Source organism: Balearica regulorum, chromosome 1 (genome assembly GCF_011004875.1).
Source record: "Balearica regulorum gibbericeps isolate bBalReg1 chromosome 1, bBalReg1.pri, whole genome shotgun sequence".
NCBI lineage: Eukaryota > Metazoa > Chordata > Aves > Gruiformes > Gruidae > Balearica > Balearica regulorum.
Window position 1 is genome coordinate 28882039 of NC_046184.1, and position 20317 is coordinate 28902355.

General features: G+C 38.2%; 1 protein-coding gene across 6 annotated transcripts in view; it reads right to left on the reverse strand.

Annotated features, from left to right (window-relative positions):
• MDFIC (MyoD family inhibitor domain containing) overlaps window positions 1-20317 on the reverse strand; it is a 54571-nt gene that overhangs the window by 4395 nt on the left and 29859 nt on the right. For all 6 annotated transcript variants that reach the window (XM_075743938.1, XM_075743961.1, XM_075743947.1 and 3 more), the window contains one exon: window positions 11745-12020. In XM_075743938.1, coding sequence (XP_075600053.1) covers window positions 11745-12020 — 276 coding nt within the window. The remainder of the gene's footprint in view (window positions 1-11744; window positions 12021-20317) is intronic.

Consider the following 20317-nt stretch of genomic DNA (forward strand, 5'->3'; position numbering starts at 1 on the left):
AGATAATTGAGGTGTCCCGCAAACTGTCTGCAAAAAATATGGCACCCAAGGAGAAAATATATGGAATAACTTCAAACAATTAATACATCCACGAGACATGACAGGAAAACACAAAGATTGGAACTAAACATGTGCCAGTGAAAAGGAGACTGCAGGAGTGAGGGATATACTCAGCTGTTTCCACTCCCCTCTCATACTAAGCACATAACATGTATAAATTGATGTACACACATATTTAATTTGTAAGAGGCAGTGAACAGTCATCCAGAAAGAAAATGTAAACTTAAAAATACAAGAAATGTTCGGGATAGAAAATTACTGTTCTTTCCTGGCCTCAGCTTTCATTCTCCTTTTTACTGCTTGCAAGCCCTTAACTCCTTTAGCCACAGGCAGTTGAAGACTGGGACAATGTTCTGGGGAAAATATCCTGCACCAAGTCATCCTTTCCCTGTCCCCACAGCCTATCACAGGTATCTGCTATGAGAGGCCGGCAGGGAAGACAGGATGTTGAGCTGTATGTGCATTTAGTTTCACCATCTACAGACGTTATGTTCTTACTGTTCACAGGCTGGAGACTGTTATCACAGAGGAAAGCTTGCAACAGTAATACCATTACCAGCCCTCCCAAACATCTTTATAATCTCAAAAATGATGCAGTAACTGCGGCAAGTATCTTGATTGATTCAAAGTACCTCTAACATTGCAGAAACTCTGGACTGCAGGATAATGTAGAGATGACTTTACAATAGCAAGCACGAATACGTGCAGCGATGCAGTGGTAAGAGGCTCAGACATGCAAAATCTGTCCCAAGAAGCAAAGGAACTACCTGAGCTCTTAGCCCGCTCTAAACATCACATCTCCTACTTACTACACTACTTAGATCCAAACTTAGCTTGGGAATACTTCTACTGCAATGTGGTCACAGTCATAATATACATAATGAACAATTATGCCCGAAAGAAAAAAAATGAAAATATCAGGAAAAGCAAGAAGGAGAAAAAAACCAACCTCAAAACCTCCCTACCACTGTTCAGGAAGCAAAACTGAGAGGAAACCACAGGTAAGATTGAGCTGTTTTTAAAGAAAGTTGTTGCTTGCATTAAAAGGCTGCTTCTCCCAAAGAAATACTGTCGCTAAATAAATGACCTTCATAGAAAACCCAGAAGATCTGTGAAATAAAGCTGGGGAGTATCAGTTCACTGAAGAGGACCAAAGCCAGACCGATAGCAATTAATTAGCTGGTTGTCATGGAGATGGTGTTAAATTTGTTCAGGTACAATCTCCTTTCAGATTTTCTTTTAATATGAAAGAAAAAGATAAAGAAGCCAAGAGTTCTATCTAAGAAGCCTTCATATTTGAGGAACTGAGGGTTTTACTATTTTGCACCATTAAAACACAGCTGAAAGAAGCAAATACTACAACAAATTTTGTTCTACAAATGTTTTTTTAAACAAAACACCACAATAAAACTTTATGTGTATCAGTATTGAAAATAAGATGCTCAAACAAATCTTGCCTGCTTCATGCAGAGATATGTAAAATTGTAGGGAGAGAAATAAACATTTACAGAAATTATAATATACATATTTACTGATGCACAAGAGACAGAGTTCACAGGTTAAACAAAAGGGACTGCACTCAGAAAGCACTTTCTGGACCCACAAGAGAACTTTTCCCTCCTAATCTAAAAAAACCCACTAAATCAATACTTGCAAGGAGAAGCTGTGTTGATTTAAATAAGGTATTTCAAATGTAAAAGCTATCAAAAATGGTCCAAGACACAGAAAGAAATTTTGACCATTAGTGCTATGATGGAAACTCTGTGGAGGGTCTTTCCTTCCATGTTTTCTTCACTGACTGAAACACTAAAAGGATTTATTTACCTACTATTCATTTTTTTATCCTTCTCTCCAGATTGCAAAATGAATTTTCCATTTAGAAAATCTTTATATAACAATTTTGCTTAACCTACACAAACACTTAAAAGTAGAGATACCTTTTACTGCTCTCTTCATTCTTGCAATGACTCATTTGCACAATGAACATAAACTTTGATCCACATTTCAAGGACAAACCTGAAATAATCATGCTTTTATACTCTTCATGTTATTGACTTTTAATAGCTATCCAGGTAGCAATTATTTAACACATGACAAAGCATGCTGTTACCTAGCCCTATCTAACTTGCCGAATTCAGAATCGTGACTATAAAGGTCTGTAATACATTCAGATAAAATGGGTGGAAGAATAATTTCTTCCATGTATGGCTCCAGCTTCTTAGCTTCTTATCTACAGATGTAATTATAAGGAAAAGGAAAAGATACAGTCACAGTGGTTTTTTGTAATAATAACATATCTACATGCTACAGAAAACTCACACATCCTTCTCTAGTACTACAGCAACCTGTCAGTTCCATAGAAAAAATTATACAGCTAAAACCCACTTCCTTTGGTTGCTGTTGCAGGGTGTCATGATCAGTGGAATCCAGCCACGAAGAAGATGCTGTATAAAACTCACTCCAAAAGAGATGACCTCAGGTTTTTCATTACCATATTGGAGACCACTAAAATATATCTCACTGCTTGCACAAGATTTCCTAATAATTCTTTCCTGCTTCCAAGACCAAAGAGACTATTTTAAATTACAGATTATTTCAAATTTCAAAACTATTTTAATATGTTAAGAATAAAGACTATACTTAACTTCCACTCTTTGACCTTACCACATCAAAATTCTAATAGTTTTTGCAGATGAGTGAGTAGTGGAACACATTAATCCAACTGGAACTAAACTGAATTTAAATATTTGGGAAGGATTTGGAAAAAAAAGTAAATTTGATGATCTTAATGTCTCTCAACATGTTTTCTGGAAACTTTGAATATATTTTAGTCTTTTCTGATAAAGAATTGATATAGCAATATCGGCTATTACACTATATTACTGCAAAGTGAGGCTAGCTTAAAATTATCTTTTTTGGTTTTTTGGGGTTTTTGTTGTTGTTGTTGTTTGAGAATTAGAGGTTTTCTCATTCTTCTATTGCCATTAGATATGCTAATGCAATTAAGAATTAGGGGTATGTCTTTACAACTCCCAAGTTCCTTGGGGTTTAGGTTTTCATTAAATACTTTCACAGAGAGGAAGAAATTAGCCTATGTCTCATTACATAAGCCCACTATTAATGAAGATGAGCTTTTCCTTCAGACTTTCACCCTACACCGCACCAGTCTCAAATTTCCGTTGCTTTTCAATTCTTCTATTACACTTTTCCCTAATTAATGTAGAAATCATAGAATCATAGAATTGTTTTGGTTGGAAAAGACCTTTAAGATCACCAAGTCCAACTATTAACCTAACACTGCCAAGTCCAACCACTAAACCATGTCCCTAAGCACCGCATCTACATGTCTTTTAAATACCTCCAGGGATGGTGACTCAACCACTTCCCTGGGGCAGCCTGTTCCAATGATTGACAACCCTCTTGGTGAAGAAATTTTTCCTAATTTTTCCTACCATCCAATCTAAACCTCCCCTGGTGCAACTTGAGGCCATTTCCTCTTGTCTTAAATGCAGCACAACGGGTTGGCACTACACAAAAGTGAGGATGTGGGGTGTCAAACACTGTACAGAGGTATACTTTATAAAAAAAAAAACCTAAACAGAACAGTACATCTGCCTTAGTTCTTTTATCAGATGCATTTATTTCATCAAAACACAGTATCACATTTGTTGACTATAACCCAAGCTCCCCAAAGCTTTGCTGAATGGCATAAATTATGATAGGCTTGGTCTGTAGGCAGTGATAGTGTATCTTATTAGATCAACTCACAGTTGGGGAAAAAAGATGAGCTTTCAGACACAAAAGCTCATCTTCAATTATCCTTTCATTTTGCCTGGGATGAAAGTTAGACCTGAAGTTAAAAGGGTCATTTTTAAATAGCTGTGTAAGTAAAGCTGTTTCCTTAGTCCTTTGGCACATCCCCAAAAGTTACAGATTTGTTAGGGAACTTCATCAAAACTGTTAAACAATGCCAAGACAAATAGAAACTCAACCAATTCGTCCAAGTTTTTGCTGCTTACACCACACATGCACATCCAGCTAATTTGTGTTAATTTAACTGAAGAGTGTATACAGTGCATGTAACATCTACTTTAACTGGGTTATAAATGTTACCACAGACAATACCCAGACAAGAAATAGCCTAAAATCCCTTAAAACTGTTTACATGTTGTTATTCAAAGCCCAGAGGGCCCTACTCTATACCTTATCCCAGTTGTAACAGCTATGCTCATTTAAGGAAAAGAAATAATATCAACAATAAAACAACTTTAATTTTTGTCCATGTCTTAAAACATTTGAACTTGCACACCATTTTTTATTCCTAAAATCTTTGCATATAGATATTACCCTGATATCCAATTCCTTTTAAATACTGAAAAATATATTTCTTTTATTTCAACTTTCCTTTTATCACCTCCTCTTCATTTTTATGAAAAGGTGTGGCTCTACTTAAGAAATAGACTTTTACGAGAACTATCGACCATCGAAACTGTACAAGGGATGCAGAAGTTAAACTGAAAAACGTACAGAGAAAACACACGTGCAGGCTGATCTGCGCTGCTTTTGTAATGTTTGACACTAACCTGCCACAAACTGACCCAATAAGCTTTCATACCAAGCAGGCAGGTCACATATGATAAAAGGTTTTCACGTCTGCAATGGTAAATAAGCTCACTTACAGGATGGTGACCTTGGCCAGCTTCTTACTAACTACATTCACCGAGTTCCGACAACTCAAAACAAATCTCCAGGCACTCCGCTGCCTCACAGCGAGAATCAAAAAGGGCAAAACCGCAATCAAAGTGGCAGCTGAGGTCCTCAGCGGGGGTTTACTCTGGGCCCCCGCAGAGCCCTGAACAGAAGCCCCAGCAGGTGCTACAGGCGTCCCGCCGGTGGGCAGCATGGAGCCGGCAGCGGCGGGCATGAACACGCGGTGCCGACGGCGGAGACAGCCCACGGCCAGAGCGGCACGGCAAGACAAAGAGAAATCACCCCGGCACAAGTTTCTTAAAGGTGTGCATTACACAGAGGTGGGGCGTAACCATACCAAGCAGCGGCACGCACGCCATCACACCATCGCTCCTGCAGCGTACGGGGCTTGTGCACAGCCTCTGCTACCTTCTAGAAAACTCACTGCACCCAGGAAAATGCTCAAGGAAAAATAAGAAATGCAGAAAGGACAAACGGATCTGCTGCATGAAGTATAGTTATCCGTACATAACAGAGCTATGTTTATTTAGACAGGGGAAAATACAGTTACACAGCATAGTATACATGATATTTCAGCATTTTAAAATAGAAAACGATCATCTCTATTGATCAAGAAAATTAAAACGTTGCCTGAACAGGCAAATTACACTGCAAACCACATGGAAACTTTCATCTAAGCTTACATTCTAAACTCTCGATACAGATATAGCCTCAGGAGAAAAATGATCTCGTTTTCAAACATACAAATATCCTAAGAAATGTGCCAATTTACAATATCTAAGGCTTCCTTAGAATCTCCAGCTTTCATTCCCATTGCCCATCACTGCACATACTGAGAGTAGTTAGGCGTTAGCTATACCATAACCTTATAAAACGGATACTGTGGGAAGACCTTCTTTCATTACAGGCCCTGTTTTCCACTCGCTTATGCTACACAACATCTAAATCACCTCCCAAGACTTCTATGCAAATAAAAATACACACCATGCTTAAAACACACCACTCTTCAAAATCCTGTCTTAAAAATCACCAGTTTGACCATGATAATGTTATTTACCCACTGCCTGATTGACAACTGTGTTCCGATACAACCTTGTCTAACAAAACCTCTGTTTAGCACTTCATGCTCAGACACAAATCTACTTTGCATCAAATTCTAAAAGGTAACAATGGAATTTTTTGGCCCAAGTAGAGAGATTTTTAGGATACCAAGTAGCTGCCTAAATGCTACTTAATGCTATGAAATGGATTTTAGAAGTGTATGTATGTTTAAAAACAAAAAAAAAGAGAGAGAGGCAGTCAGCAGATATTTCTGCAATGTTAGGCTATTCATGGTATAATGGGCACTCATACCGAACTTCAGTAAATAATACTAATCCAATGACAGAACAGTATATAAAAGAAAAGTTACTGCTGCTCTTGTGACACTCAAGAGGAAAAAAAATAATTAAAAAATACTATTCAAAATCATATGCCCAAAAGGAAAGTTGACTGAAAACTATTTTTCAGTTTATACAAAATTATATAAACCAAAGAAAGATGCTCCTACTTGAAATACAGGGCTGCTACCCTGCTAAGAGAACTACTCACTACTTTCCATGTATATGCACTTAGTGGTTCTTAAGGCCCTGGCTTAACACACAGGCTGTTTGGTGGAGTTGTTTGGCCTTCAGTTAAGCCATCAATATCACTTGGGATACTCGAATAAATCAATGTAGTCAGCAGCGTGAGTTAAATACTGCTCACCAATCCCGTGCTTGGATTCAACACCTAGAACAGATGAAGTTGCATTATACTAAAAAGAAGGGGGGAAAAAAAGTGTAATTCAAGTGCACCCTGAAATGTTGAATTTTAAACACTGGATTTAAAAAAAAAAAACCCACACGTTGGGTGAGATTTTTCACCATATCTCTAAGCTCAGCAGCACCAGATACGCAATCCAGAAAGTTGAGGGAAGTTGCTTCAGGCCTTGCTCCTGGAAAACCATGAGTGGTAACTTAAATCTGGCAGCAAGCCTACAACATTGCCTGCCTCTCCCCAGAGCCTCACCCCGTGCCGCAGGCCTTCTTTATCTACCTCACTCCTGCATCTAGACTTATTACACTACCTAAGACCTATCTTGAAAAAAATCCTTGGAAAGAAGATGCCTTCTAGTGCCTCTCTGGTTTTGAGAGCCTGGGAAGGAATAAAGTGAAGATCTCACTGTACATACAGGAGGGAGGTTCAGGATCCACTCACCATAGTTTAACAAGCTACCATTTCCAGATGTATACAGCAATTGTGCATGCTCTCAGCCTTTTGAGTAGGTGAAGTATCACCCTAAACTGAAATTATCACAAGTTATTGGAGTTGTGGGAACTACCCTGACAAACGTAGTAACTTGCAAGGTCATGGCAACTTGACCACAAACAAGAGTTCCATTTCAAAACCGAATTAAAACTTGTATTCCCCCTCTCCATCATTAACTCTTTATAAACAATTGCTTTACTTTAAAAAATGCATAACATCAAGCTTCATAAGGTTTTGGTAGGAAAACTTTGTTTGGACTTTACAAAATAATTAGTGCCTACTTCATTTTGCCGCCTCCACCCCCTTAATTATCTTCCATCCCTCCCATTGCCCACTTTCTTTTTCCCTTTCCTCCTCCAACCCTGGGTATATCGTTATTACTTACCTTCCACTAGTCTGATACACATATGTAAGTATTCAGTTACCTGTTTTTCTTCATTTCCTAACATCTAGATTTACTGTTCAGCAGCCTCTTTGCTGTCTCCTTTAGATCTCCTCCCTTCTTTAAGTCGCTTTGGACAGGTATCTCTGCTTCCAAACACAGCAGCTAGATTGCCTTCTTTTTACTCATTTACAATTGCTTTTTTCAGGTTTCCAAGGTGTTTCTCTGCAGTACACGACAGGTGCAAGAGAGTGACAATTCTCTTTGCAAGTGGTCTACCGACCAGAGTTTTGGAGGAACTGTGACACCTCTGACATCAATAATTTAAAATATTATTAAAATTTCTTTGACTAAAAAAACCTCTTCCTCCCAATATGTGCTGAAACCTATTCAGTCCTTGTGAAAAATCTTTAGAACTGAAATAGTGTTTAAAAACTGCTTTTTAAGAGAGACACTCCTACGATTTCCTAATTCCTTTGTTTTCTTGTAGGGTAAGTTATGGGGCTGAGTAAGATTTCTTCAGGGACAATATGGATTAATAATAGATGCAGAGGAAGAGCAGAGCTGGTGAGTGCACTCACACCCTCCTAAGCCTCACTGGATGTGAAAGTGTTTCTAAACAGCATATTCTGGAGTGCCAATGTGACTCCATACACTCCAAGCTCGTTTCAAAAGGCAGATTTTAAAGCTTTTATGCTACCACTACCAAAATGTCTGTTACATTTTAAGCACTTCCAACGCAACTTCAATGCCGAAAGCTCACAAGATGCGATCTACAGCACAAGTGGAGTTTGCGGCTGGAACAATTAATAAAAGAGTTTTTACCTATGGTGGGGGAATTTTGGTGGAGTGGGGGGTGGGGGGGCTTTATAGCTTGTGTTAGGGCTGTCTAGTACTTTGGAGACCAACAGGAGCAGTACTGACCTTCTTTATGGGAAGATGTGATATCCTGGGCAAAATAACACTGGCCTTCATTTAGCTTTCTGGTATATGTAGTGAAGTCTGCAGGATATGACACAGCATGCTGCATTTGCTAGCCTTTTAAATAAGCCCAAGCCCAAATATGCTCCCGTGCAGGATAGGTGGCAAATCTGGATGTTTCTTGATTCTACCCTGCTTCAAGCACTACCAGGTTTTCTGTTCTGTCAATAGATAAGATGTTCTAGAGCAAAATAACTACTAGAGCTGGACTTATTTTGCATTACAAACAGGTGTGGTGCTCCAGAAATATTCATATCTTGTCTTTTAAGAAGATACAAGAAGAATGCCGCTTTTGGGAAGGAATAAGAAAGAGTGAAAAATATTTTCTCTTTCCTATAGTCTAAACTCAACTTGATAACCAGAATTTTCACTTTTCTTCCCTCTGAGGACATACTCTATTTCTTTTGTGTGGCCACTTTGTTTCACTTAACAAAACCAGTTATTCTCCTGACTGGCAACAGAGTAGAGCACTCAAGTTGGAACACAAGGCAGATGAAGTAAAAATAGGTGTCATGTATTTTCAGGTTTAAAAAAAATAATCACTATAAATTACATTATAAAATCCAAGGTCGTACATAAGGAATAGCAAAATTAAAGTAAATTGGAATATCTGAAAGCATTCTCTCTACTGAAGTTATCTGGACATGATAGTAAATTGCAGGAGCTGTGTTAATTCAGGTGATTGATTATTCAATACTCACAGTACAAAAATTAATATATTTTGTCTCTTTCTACATAAGATTACATAAAAAAACTGCATAGAAATTATATTATTACACTGTATAGAAGTGTACAAACACAAATGCACACCTTCAAGTAAACTCAAACGCAGCAGTTCTTCAGCAGTAACCAATGGCTTATGAGGTTAACATGGTACAAGTTAAAGCAAAGCCAAGCAGTTAAGCAATGTTGCAAATAATTTCCAATAGTTTCCTATATTTTCCATCTTACTGTAAAGCTTTTCAGTAGTTTCTACAGAAATGTCATTGGATCAGAAGAAACAACTGCTCAGAAGAATACCTCTTTGCCAACAATAGTATGATTCATAATACAAAGAAGCTGTAGAAGTTAGATTCAAATTAATTTGTGTATACCATTTTGAAAGAGCGTCTATGCAATCCTCAGTCACAGGACTTACTAGTGCACTCCTCCGGTTTTGTATAGTGAGATGTATTCATCAAGTATATATTGATGGTTTAAATGCAATTAAACTCCTTTGAACAAATAACCTGACTAATTATATCAAGCTTTTTAAGTGTAGCCTTCTAAAAATAGTCGTAAGGGATTAAGATTTCTTAAATTCATGAACACAATTATTTTTAAGTTAGGGATAAATCATTTTTCCTTAAATAGCCATCTCTTCTTTGTGTTATTTTAGGTATTTCAGCTGACCATTGCCAGAGTCTCTGATTATGTATCTTATCAAAAAACTGATGGATGATAGAACAAATTATACTTCCTGCAAGGTAACAACTTGATAAGAATATTACTTATAGCCTATAGTTAGGGTAAATTACTGAAAAGCTGAAGAAACTGTCAGAAGGCTTGTACATGTGTGCATGTAGACGTGTAGACACAAATACCATGATATACTTTAATCATTGCACAATAAACTTGTGCTTCACTCAGACTGGTTAACAGAAAACTTAGAGCAGCAGGTATTAGCAGTGTGGGTCAAGCTATATGAGCTAGACAGTGTGACAACACAATGTAATTATCTATATTCTAATCAAACATACCTTTAAAAAAAAAATCAACATTTCTGACTTTATATAAAAAAATGTATATTGGCAGTTTCAGGCAACTAACACAATCATGTCTTGGATATTAAAAACAGACATCAGAACTTACAGCTATATCCAAGGTTATTAAAAACAAACAAAAAACCCACTGACTGTATTTATTCCAATATAATTTTAGAAGAAAAAATGAAGTGCTTGCCATAAATAATTGTATAAGGGCATGAATAGGACAGGCACCATCTCTTTAGAACTCCATAATTTCTTTTTCAGAGCTTGAATTTCCTAAATTCAGAGGCCTGCGCTTTGTACCAGTCATGCGAACAGATCTAGGTCTCAATCTACTGTGTGTTGATACATAAGAGAAATATTGGGCTGGAGGGTGAACTGGATTTCACACAACAGAAAGAGATAAGGGGAATATAGCAAGTATGAAGTTGTGATTTTGGAAAGAAATGTTAGAGAACTGAAAGTGCAACAGAAAAATAACAGTAGGTTCTTGAAGATAAATACGAAAATAAACCACAGCAAGGGGGACCAGTCCATGGCAGAGTATGAGAGGAGCTATTCATGGTATTACTACACAAATTCACTCAGTAGGTTTGACTGAAGTAGCTGAAGTCAAGAGAAGTCACTCCACTGACATCAGCAGGCTTCATTGAGGCCACTACGTGCAGTCCTTCTGATCCCTCTTCCTTTCATCTAGGCTGAGAACCCCCCTCATTTCACTGAACAGTACCGTTCCCCATTTCTCTAAGAACCTGTGTCTGTACCCACCACCCAGTGGTTTGGTTTTTTTTTAATCTGCCGCATCTATCCTGCCTCAAACCAATAAAATTTCTAAAGCCTCTGCACCCTTCTTGTAACGGGCGGGAGCAAAGCCCATCAAGTGTATTAGTGCTAATGGGAAGGCAATGGATTGAGGTGAGGCTCAGGAACTCTGGGACCTTTAGAGTAATTGCAAGCAGTGAAAACACTCACACAGAGCTAAAACGTCAGGGAAATTATTTACTTTTGCTTATTTAAGCTGTGCATAGGGAGTATGAAGCTTTTTCATGCAAATTATTTACAGCCCAAATACAGCATAAGGCACATTAAACACTGAAGCACAGGCTCAAATTTTATTATCTAGTGTTCATACCTCACGGCTAGTCAGAATTTCTGGTAACAGAACATTTTCAAAAGCAAACTCTACCCTCATGGAGCCTGCCATTACTGGATTTAAGTATTTACTATGCTTTGAACTAGTGCTTTAATATTTTTTTTTTTCTAGTGTATATGTGACAATGTTGACAGAAGTTTCTGTCAGTTCAAGATACTAACTAGAGAGACTAAAACATTATCAGACTATGTTGGCCAAATGTTTGAAAGCAAGAAATCTCCCATTGCTTCAATTTCCTTCAAATACTTAATATTTTCCTTTGGGGAAGTAACTTGTGTTTTATCATAATGATTTCTATTTGCTTCTGGAGCATGAGTCATGCTCTTCAATTATTTTCAGTTGATTGTGTAATTATTAGCGAGAATGGGGTTTTGCTAGTCTTTATTCAGTTTGGGGTTTTTTAATAAGAATTTCTGCTTACCTTCAGGTGAAGTACCTGGCTTTTGAGAAAACGCAGAGCTTATTTTACTCTTCTTGCTGCTGTTGCTGTTGACAGACAAGGTGGACTGAATTTTTCTGTGCATTTTTTCTGAAACAGGAGCCGAAAGTTTTCTGTTGTCTGCAGGTGCATGCTTGACTCCGTTGTGAATTCCACTTCCATTACTCAGACCCACATGGCCGTTTTGGATTTTGCCAGTTTCTTCCTCACCTCTTTCCAGTGCTGAAGTATTCGGCTGAGGCAAACGTTGAGGTTGTGCTTAAAATGAAAGAAAGAAAGAAAGGGTTAATTTAAATTGTAAACTGATAATTGAACATTTGAGGCTAGACTGCGAAGGCAATTTTCATTGCTCTTATTGATCAAAGAACAGACAGAAAAGTTAACATTCCCCTATCAAAACCAGGAAGAAAAAAAAAAATAAATCTCTAGATTAACAATAACTATTAGGTATTCAGCAAGTGCTTCATGTCTGCATGAGACCTAGGTTCCCCATTCGGCACTGCATGGAAGGTTCACAAGGCTCCATGAATCACATTGACGGAATAAGGCAAGCAATTTGAAGAAGGAAAAAATCAAGAATGGGAGAAAAAGCAGCAAAAATGAGACAAATTTGGGTTAAGGGAGCCAGATGAAGAATGAGGGAAATGCAACAGAACAAGAGAAAAAGGTATGGGAGAGAAGATACAGACTGCAGTAACAGAAGTGAAGCTGCAGGTTGACCAACCTGCCAGTCTTCAGAAAATAACCTGAGTGACATGGTAGGGTACGTCAACATTCAGCCACCAAGGACCAGTATATTAGAGAATGAGTATCCAGGTAACGAACAATATTTGGAGCTTAAATTCATACATACGTTGATTGCTGGGAAGAACAAAACCAATCAAAATCTGGTTTAGTGGAGGAGGTGATCCAGTAACCAGAAGGAACACGCATTCAAACGCCGCACAGCTATAGCAAACCAGAGTGTTGCCCCCCCAGCCCATGTTCCTCAATCCAGAATCACAATTTTAAAATTGGCTATAATGGGCCAGATAGGGCTTTAATGGCAATAAACTGAAATGGCCAAAGTTAAAAGACGACAAAACTTGTCAGGGCAGGAATCTGCACTGGTCTAGTTAAGGCTCCAAGGGTACACATTATAAACCCATTCTAATGAGAAGGCACAAAACGTTACCGTTCTTCATTGAGCTACTGTATCGTAAAGGAGCATATTTTTTAATAACTTGGAAAATACATTGTCTATGTATTTAAAGTCTGTATCTAAAGAAAAAATATGCAGGATCTTTTTTTTATGTAAAGTTTTATAATGAAAAAGTGGTTTCCAATTGAAGATTCTTATTTCGAAAAAAAATGCAGATTTCTTTTGAAAACTAGTAAAACTATACACATAGTAACACAACAAGATTTCATAATCAAAAAGCATCAGCCCAATCACCTCTCCTAATCAAAACACTACTGTATCATGCTTGGACATAAAGCGGTTTTCAGGTAGTCTAATCTTCAACTATTTATAAATCTAATGTCAAGGAAAAAGCCCAGATTCTACTGAACGCTCAACTGAAGAGAGATTAGACAGTGCCTGCAGTAAAGAACAACAGTGTTGCAGTTCACTCTCTTTTCAGATGATTTCACAGTATAGCTTTGTATGTAGATTACACTGTGTCCAAGACAACAACATGTATAGATAATTATAGTCAGCTTCCTCTAAAAGAAACATCTCCACTTCAGGTACAGTGATCAAACTTTCGGACAAATACTACTGGGACACACAAAACAACATGGTCACTAAAAATACTCTCAGTTCTGAATTTGCCTAAGAAACCCTCAATGCTACCCTTTTATCAAGGACACTGATACCATTCTTAGATTGCTTCCTCCAACTATCATAAACTTGTTTAATCTAAACTTCTTCAGATAAATCTTAAAGTTTAAGTCCCGGTCACGTTCACAGGGAAAAAGAGATACTCTACATAACAGTTTAAATATGAACTGGTTCATTTTTTCTTGCTTTTTGATATTTTTAGTCACAGCAACTAAGATCTTAAGAAGATACCCTAGACTGCCCACCTCTATCTACGTCAGAGTAACCCTGATTGACCCTACTTTATAAAAGTGGTAATTTTGTGTTGCAGTAAAGAAAGGGAGGGCTGGGGAACACACTTATGCTTTAGCCTCCCCAAAGATGTTGCAGGGAAGACAAAGACCATTCCCTTCTATTACCAGCAGTAACTGCTCGCGAAACTCCAAGCCAATAGAGCAGGATCACAATGTCTTCTGACAGCTCAACAACTAACTGTTGCCGAAAAAGTTTTTCATTGGCAATATTGAAACTGCTTCTCATTTCAATTTCGCATTAGTGTTTGCAAAACCTATGAACAGAGGCATGAGCAAGGCACTTTCTTCACTTTGGAATACAATTTGTAGTATATATTCTGTTAACGTTTCCAAACTTTTGAAAAGGCTCAAAACCAAATTTTTAGGGAGTTTTCTCTTACCAGAATTGGATTCGTTAAAAGTATATGCCCAGGAACCCTTTGTGTAGGTCATCTTTCCACATATGTGCAAAACTAATTTTGTTCAAAATCAAAAGGTGTTCCTTCCATTTTAAAAATAGTCAACGTAGACCCACCCACAGTCAAAAATAAAATCAAAATTTTACTCTCTAAAATGCAGTGTTCATACCCACAGCTCCCCATAGCTTTATTTCATTATCCCACTCAAATGTAAATGGTACTGTGACAGAACAGTGTTTTTCACATTCCATGTAATGATGTAACACATATGGAAAATAAGGAGGTGATCTGTGACACTATATGGCTTCACTAAGTGCAAATCGTGCCAGATAAACTTGGTGGCCTTCTACAACGGGGTTACAGCATTAGTGGATAAGGGAAGAGCAACTGACGTCATCTACCTGGACTTGTGTAAAGCATTTGACACTGTCCCACATGACAACCTTGTCTCTCAATTGAAGAGACATGGATTTGATGGATGGACCACATGTTGGATAAGGAATTGGCTGGATGGTCACACTTAAATTGTTGTGGTCAACAGATTGATGTCCAAGTGGCGACCAGTAACAAGTGGTGGTCCTCAGGGGCTCGTATTGGGACTGGCGGTCTTTAGCATCTTTGTCAGTGACATGGACAGTGGGATCGAGTGCACCCTCAGCAGGCTGGCCAACAACATCAAGCTCTGTGGTGTGGTCAACACACTGGAGGGAAGGGATGCCATCCAGGGGGACCTTGACAGGCTGCAGAAGTGGGCCCATGCAAACCACGTGAAGTTCAACAAGGCCAAATGCAAGGTCCTGCACATGGGTCAGGGCAATCCCAAGCACAACTACAGGCTGGGTGGAGAATGAATTGAAAGCAGCCCTGAGGAGAAGGACTTGGGGTGTTAGTGGATGAGAAGCTCAACACGACCCAGCAATGTGCACCTGCAGCCCAGAAAGCCAACTGTATCCTGGGATGCATCAAAAGAAGCATGACCAGCAGGTTGAGGGAGGTGACCCTGCCCCTCTACTCCACTCTTGTGAGACCCCACCTGGAGTACTGCGTCCAGCTCTGGGGGCCCCAGTACAGGAGAGACATGGAGTTGCTGAAGTGAGTCCAGAGGAGGGCCACGAAGATGATCAGAGGGCTGGAGCACCTCTCCTGTGAAGAAAGGCTGAGAGAGTTGGGGTTGTTCAGCCTGGAGAAGAGAAGGCACTGGGGACACCTTACAGCAGCCTTCCAGTACCCAAAGGGGGCCTACAGGAAAGATGGTGAGGGATCGTTTACAAGGGCATGTAGTGACAGGACACAGAGTAATGACTTTAAACTGAAGGAGCGTAGATTTAGATTAGATATAAGGAAGAAATTCTTTACTATGAGGGTGGTGAGGCACTGGAACAGGTTGCCCAGATAGGTTGTGGATGCCCCATCCCTGGAAGTGTTTAAGACCAGGTTGGATGGGGCTTTGAGCAACCTGGTCTAGTGGAGGGTGTCCCTGCCCATGGCAGGGGGGATGGAACTAGATGATCTTTGAGGTCCCTTCCAACCCAAACCATTCTATGATTCTATGTTCCCTCACACTGCACTGCCTTTGATTTCCAACTCTGGAGTTTTGCAGTTGTACCAGTAACCTAGAATTACCGGGGAGGGGTTAACCTTCCTCAATAAATAAAAGCAATAGACTATACTAAAAATTCTGTATGTCTGGACACACAAGTTTCTAAAACTGACAGTTACGACCTTTTCTAAGCCAGCTAGATTGGTGGCGGCAGCAGCTTACAATTCTTTGTATATTTTTGGTGTTTTGCTACAATACAATAACTTGACAAATGATCCAAAATTCAATCTTCAAAATTAGGTGTGCTTCTGTCAAACCATGGCTGAATGCAAAGTCTTGGGGAAGCTAAACAGTTATATGTTTTTGCTTTTATTATTATTTTTACTAAGGGTTTGGGGAGGTTTTGGTGGGGGGTTCTGTGGTTGGTTTTTTTTTTTTTTTAATTTTTTATTAAATAATCCTGTTCCCAAAGTACTCTTACTTCAGTCTTTTAGCATTAACATACAACTTTTTAGCTGACTGGCTTTACAGTATTCACATGTGATACGCAGGTCAAATCAAAATGGAATAAAACCCCAAATGGATTAGTTATCTCAATTTAAATTTATTTTAACTTTATTGATAATTTTGCACTAGGGAGACTTGAATCTTATGGTTAAAACACACTTGAAACCAATTAGGAACCATATGACCGCATTCTAGCATAAAGAACAAAAGAAACTGACAGTTCTAAGATTAAGCCACAACCACTCAGTTTAAAACAGAAATATTTTTACCTTATTTTTTAAAGGTTGTGTATATCTTAAAAAAAAAAAGGTGTAATATGGGGAACGACACAATGCTTCTTAAAACACAGTGATACCCAGGGACTCTCACTCTCTCTTTAATGATCCACTGCTCTCATTCAGCTGTCTTTCTTTTTTCAAATCTTTACATATGTGACAGCTCTCAAAAGTAGACCATAGACCATCTGGCATTTTCAGAGGTGTAACTTGTGCAAATTCAGCTCTACTGGGAACACAATGCTATCTTCTGCCTGCGTTATAAAAGATACAATAGAATGTAGAACTTATGAGTTGTTTTGAATTATTCATTTTTTGCCTGTATATTCAAGAAATTTTACAAACTCTGCATTTTGTACTACATAATCACATGCGTTAAAGGTACAAAGAAACTTTTTGACACCTCTTTTCTACAGAAAGATGGCATTTTGTTTGATATGTGAACATTCAGCGCCTGTTATATCATTCTAAACAGGCCGTGTGCTGCTACAAAAGATCCCATTTTACACTCTATGTATGAGCAAAAATTTTATTCTTGATATTCAGTAACTAATGCAATACACATCAAAATTTCAAATATGAGTTAGATGAACATTCAGCATCTTTAAATCAGGATGGCACTGGTCACTTACTATATGGTGAAGATTTAAAAAAAAATAATTCCTCACACAACATAGAAATATTGTCATTTCAAACATCCACAATGAATAGTTTCACATGTCCTATGAAATACTGTGCTTTTTAGGTTAATATGTTTTTAATCTTTAGCAAAACCAGTAGATTTAAGTCAATATTTTATACAGTGCTAACACTAGTGGATTTTCAATAAGAATGATAAATATTGGATTAATGATTCAATAGACTGAATCTTTTTTGATAGAAAACTAGCAGATAATGTAGCTAGTAATAACTATACATGAATCTGCTGCCTGTGGAAAAGCAATAAAAAGGCAATATATTGCTATAGCATATAATCTATTAGTGTGTTTCACTGCTTCCTTGTCATTGGTTTCCTTGCAAAGTGGGCCTTAATACAATAACTTCTGCTGTTATTTCACTGACTTTACATAATAATTTAATTGTTACTATCTGGTGAATAAATATTCCAGTACTAACCATTTACTGTGGTTTTGATGGGTTTGAAGTAACTACGCACATTCTCATTCAGACTGTAAAATCCTTAGCGCAGTTTAAATGAATAAGCACATATATATGCTCACTGACAATACATTGTTTACACCTTGCAAAATAACAGCTATTCTTAGGAGAAAAATCCTGATGCATGCATTTAACAGAAAAATGTATGTCAACACAGGCAAACTCTCAACCAAAAGAGGACAGACTAAGCTATCATTAGGGATTTTAGACAAAACACAAAAACAAATATACACGGAATACAGACTCCTCGGAGTCAAAGTGAATCAAAAGAAAACATCAGGAGGGAGTGAAGAATTGAGACAGCTAATTAGTAGCCCAATCACATCAAAAGGCAGCTGATACAGATGCCCGTGGAGTTTGCTAGCCTGGCCAATGCCACTGATGGAAAAAATACTTTCCAGTTTACAGCCTGGGTCAACTGACTGCACACCCAGAGAGGTAAGAATGCTGTTTTTCTTCATTTATGACACAGTAGTTTATGACATCAGATCAGGCCACAGAAGCAGTATTTTTGCAGGTGGACTAGGGAGGAATAAAAATGCAGGACTCCTGGGTGTAAAAAAATATAACCTTCGGCATTTTCAAATATTGAGAAAATACAAAGTATCGTTCCAGTTCAAAATATCCTAGACGCTTGTCTGCCTCCCCAAAACAGTTGCAACCACAACAAGAGGATGAGCAATTTTTAGGAAATACAGAGGTCCTGCCTGGGTCCGTTAATGCTGAAAGCCACCATCTACATGCTAATTTGAGCTTAAGAAATTGTTTCATCTCAGTGGTAGCTGCTCCTACTCCCTCCACATGGACCACATGGAAGGGATCACATGCAAGGGAGGTAAGAATCAGGCCTCTGGTTTTTGTCAGTACTTCTTTGTAACACAGACCTAAGCTTGAGGGGAAAAATAAAGCGTCTGACAGATAGTCATGGATTGCACAGTAAAACCAGGAGATGCCTGGATTCTAGAGTAAAATTAAGGTGATTCCAAATTGCTTCTGGAAAAGACATAAATTCCTGATATATAAAAGGAAACATTTCAAACTGACTAGCAAAAAATCTTACCTTTTCAGAAATATTACAAATTGTATGCATTCATACGCTCAATAAGCATAAAATCTCAGTGAAGCTGGGAGAACTCAACTACCTCCATCCCTCTCCCTCCCCACTTTTCTAACTAAAATACTGACTAGTCTCTATGTGGATCTTCAAACTACATCAATAGCTTTCTATGCCGAGCTATCCAGAATATTAACATTCAGATTACAAGATGTACCTCTGAGTCAACCTGTGAAGTGGCTTTTGTCAGCAATTATTTTTGAATATTTTCTAGGACATAAATAGCATATACTGCAGCTTCCATATCACAGAAGGCATACATTAACTAAATAACAAGGTACCATCAAGGTACAATCTATCTTTAAAAATCAATTTTTTACACTGAATTTTTTATACCATGCTGACTTTACAAGGAAAACAAAGTACCGACTAACAGCATCAACCACCTTTTTAGAATTGCTTCTTGTAAGACAAGAGGACATCTTCAAAATGAATACAATATATTATTATGAAACAGGATGTCCTTTGTAATGAAAATACTGTAGTAAAATTGCTGGTACGAGTTTTACAGGACCCACACTGAGAACGCTTTGTTATAATATGTCTGAGAACACATCCAGGGAACACCAGGTATAACAGAGACGGGGCTGGCAGGGGACAAAGGGGAAAGACATTTTATCCCATCGGCTCTCGGTCGGTGAAGGGCTGACAAGAATGGCAAACGCATGTGTGCATGTGTGTTTATGGGTTGAGAAGGCGACGCGAGTGCACGAGAAGGTGCCAAGAGTACTCTTAAATCTGTGCAAAGACACCTGCAGTGCCGTCCTTTGGAAGCACTGCAGGACCTTGCACGCTGTTTGAAGGGCTGCAGGAATTGTATAAAGATGTCTTTGACATACCCAGAAAGAAGCAGTTACCACAGGGAAGCATGAAAAGGGCTGGTAGCCAGAGGTTTACAAAGTTAATAGGCATTCCCACTGAAAATGTGAATTTTTCTATTTACAAATCCTCTCCTAAAATGATTTTGCAAAATGAAGAAATGCCTGCTGATTTTTTCTAATGATAGCAACAGCAAATTTTTAATCATTGCCAAACTGAGTAAATCCCTTAACACTTTTTTAATTATCTATCTTTTAACAATTATCTCAAAATCCAAATATCCTTTTGTCTTCTAATTACCATAGATTAGCAGTAAATTGTCCTTCTTTATCATATAGAAATCTTGCCATCATTAGCAAGGGTTTTTGTGAGACTGAAAATATTGGCATCTATGATAAACTTTGAAGACTATTTGGAAATTCTTGCTAGATCACAACATAGGTAGAAATAAAGATGATTCACACAATGTGATGATTGATAAGCCACATCTACTTAAAGTGGAATATAGTTCTTACTGTAGCATACAGTTTTTCATTTCTTGAGAACAAGCAGCAGTAGCTTGCCATGAAAAACCCAAGAGAAGAGCCAAACACCGAACAGGACATTGTAGGTAACAGGCACCCAGACAC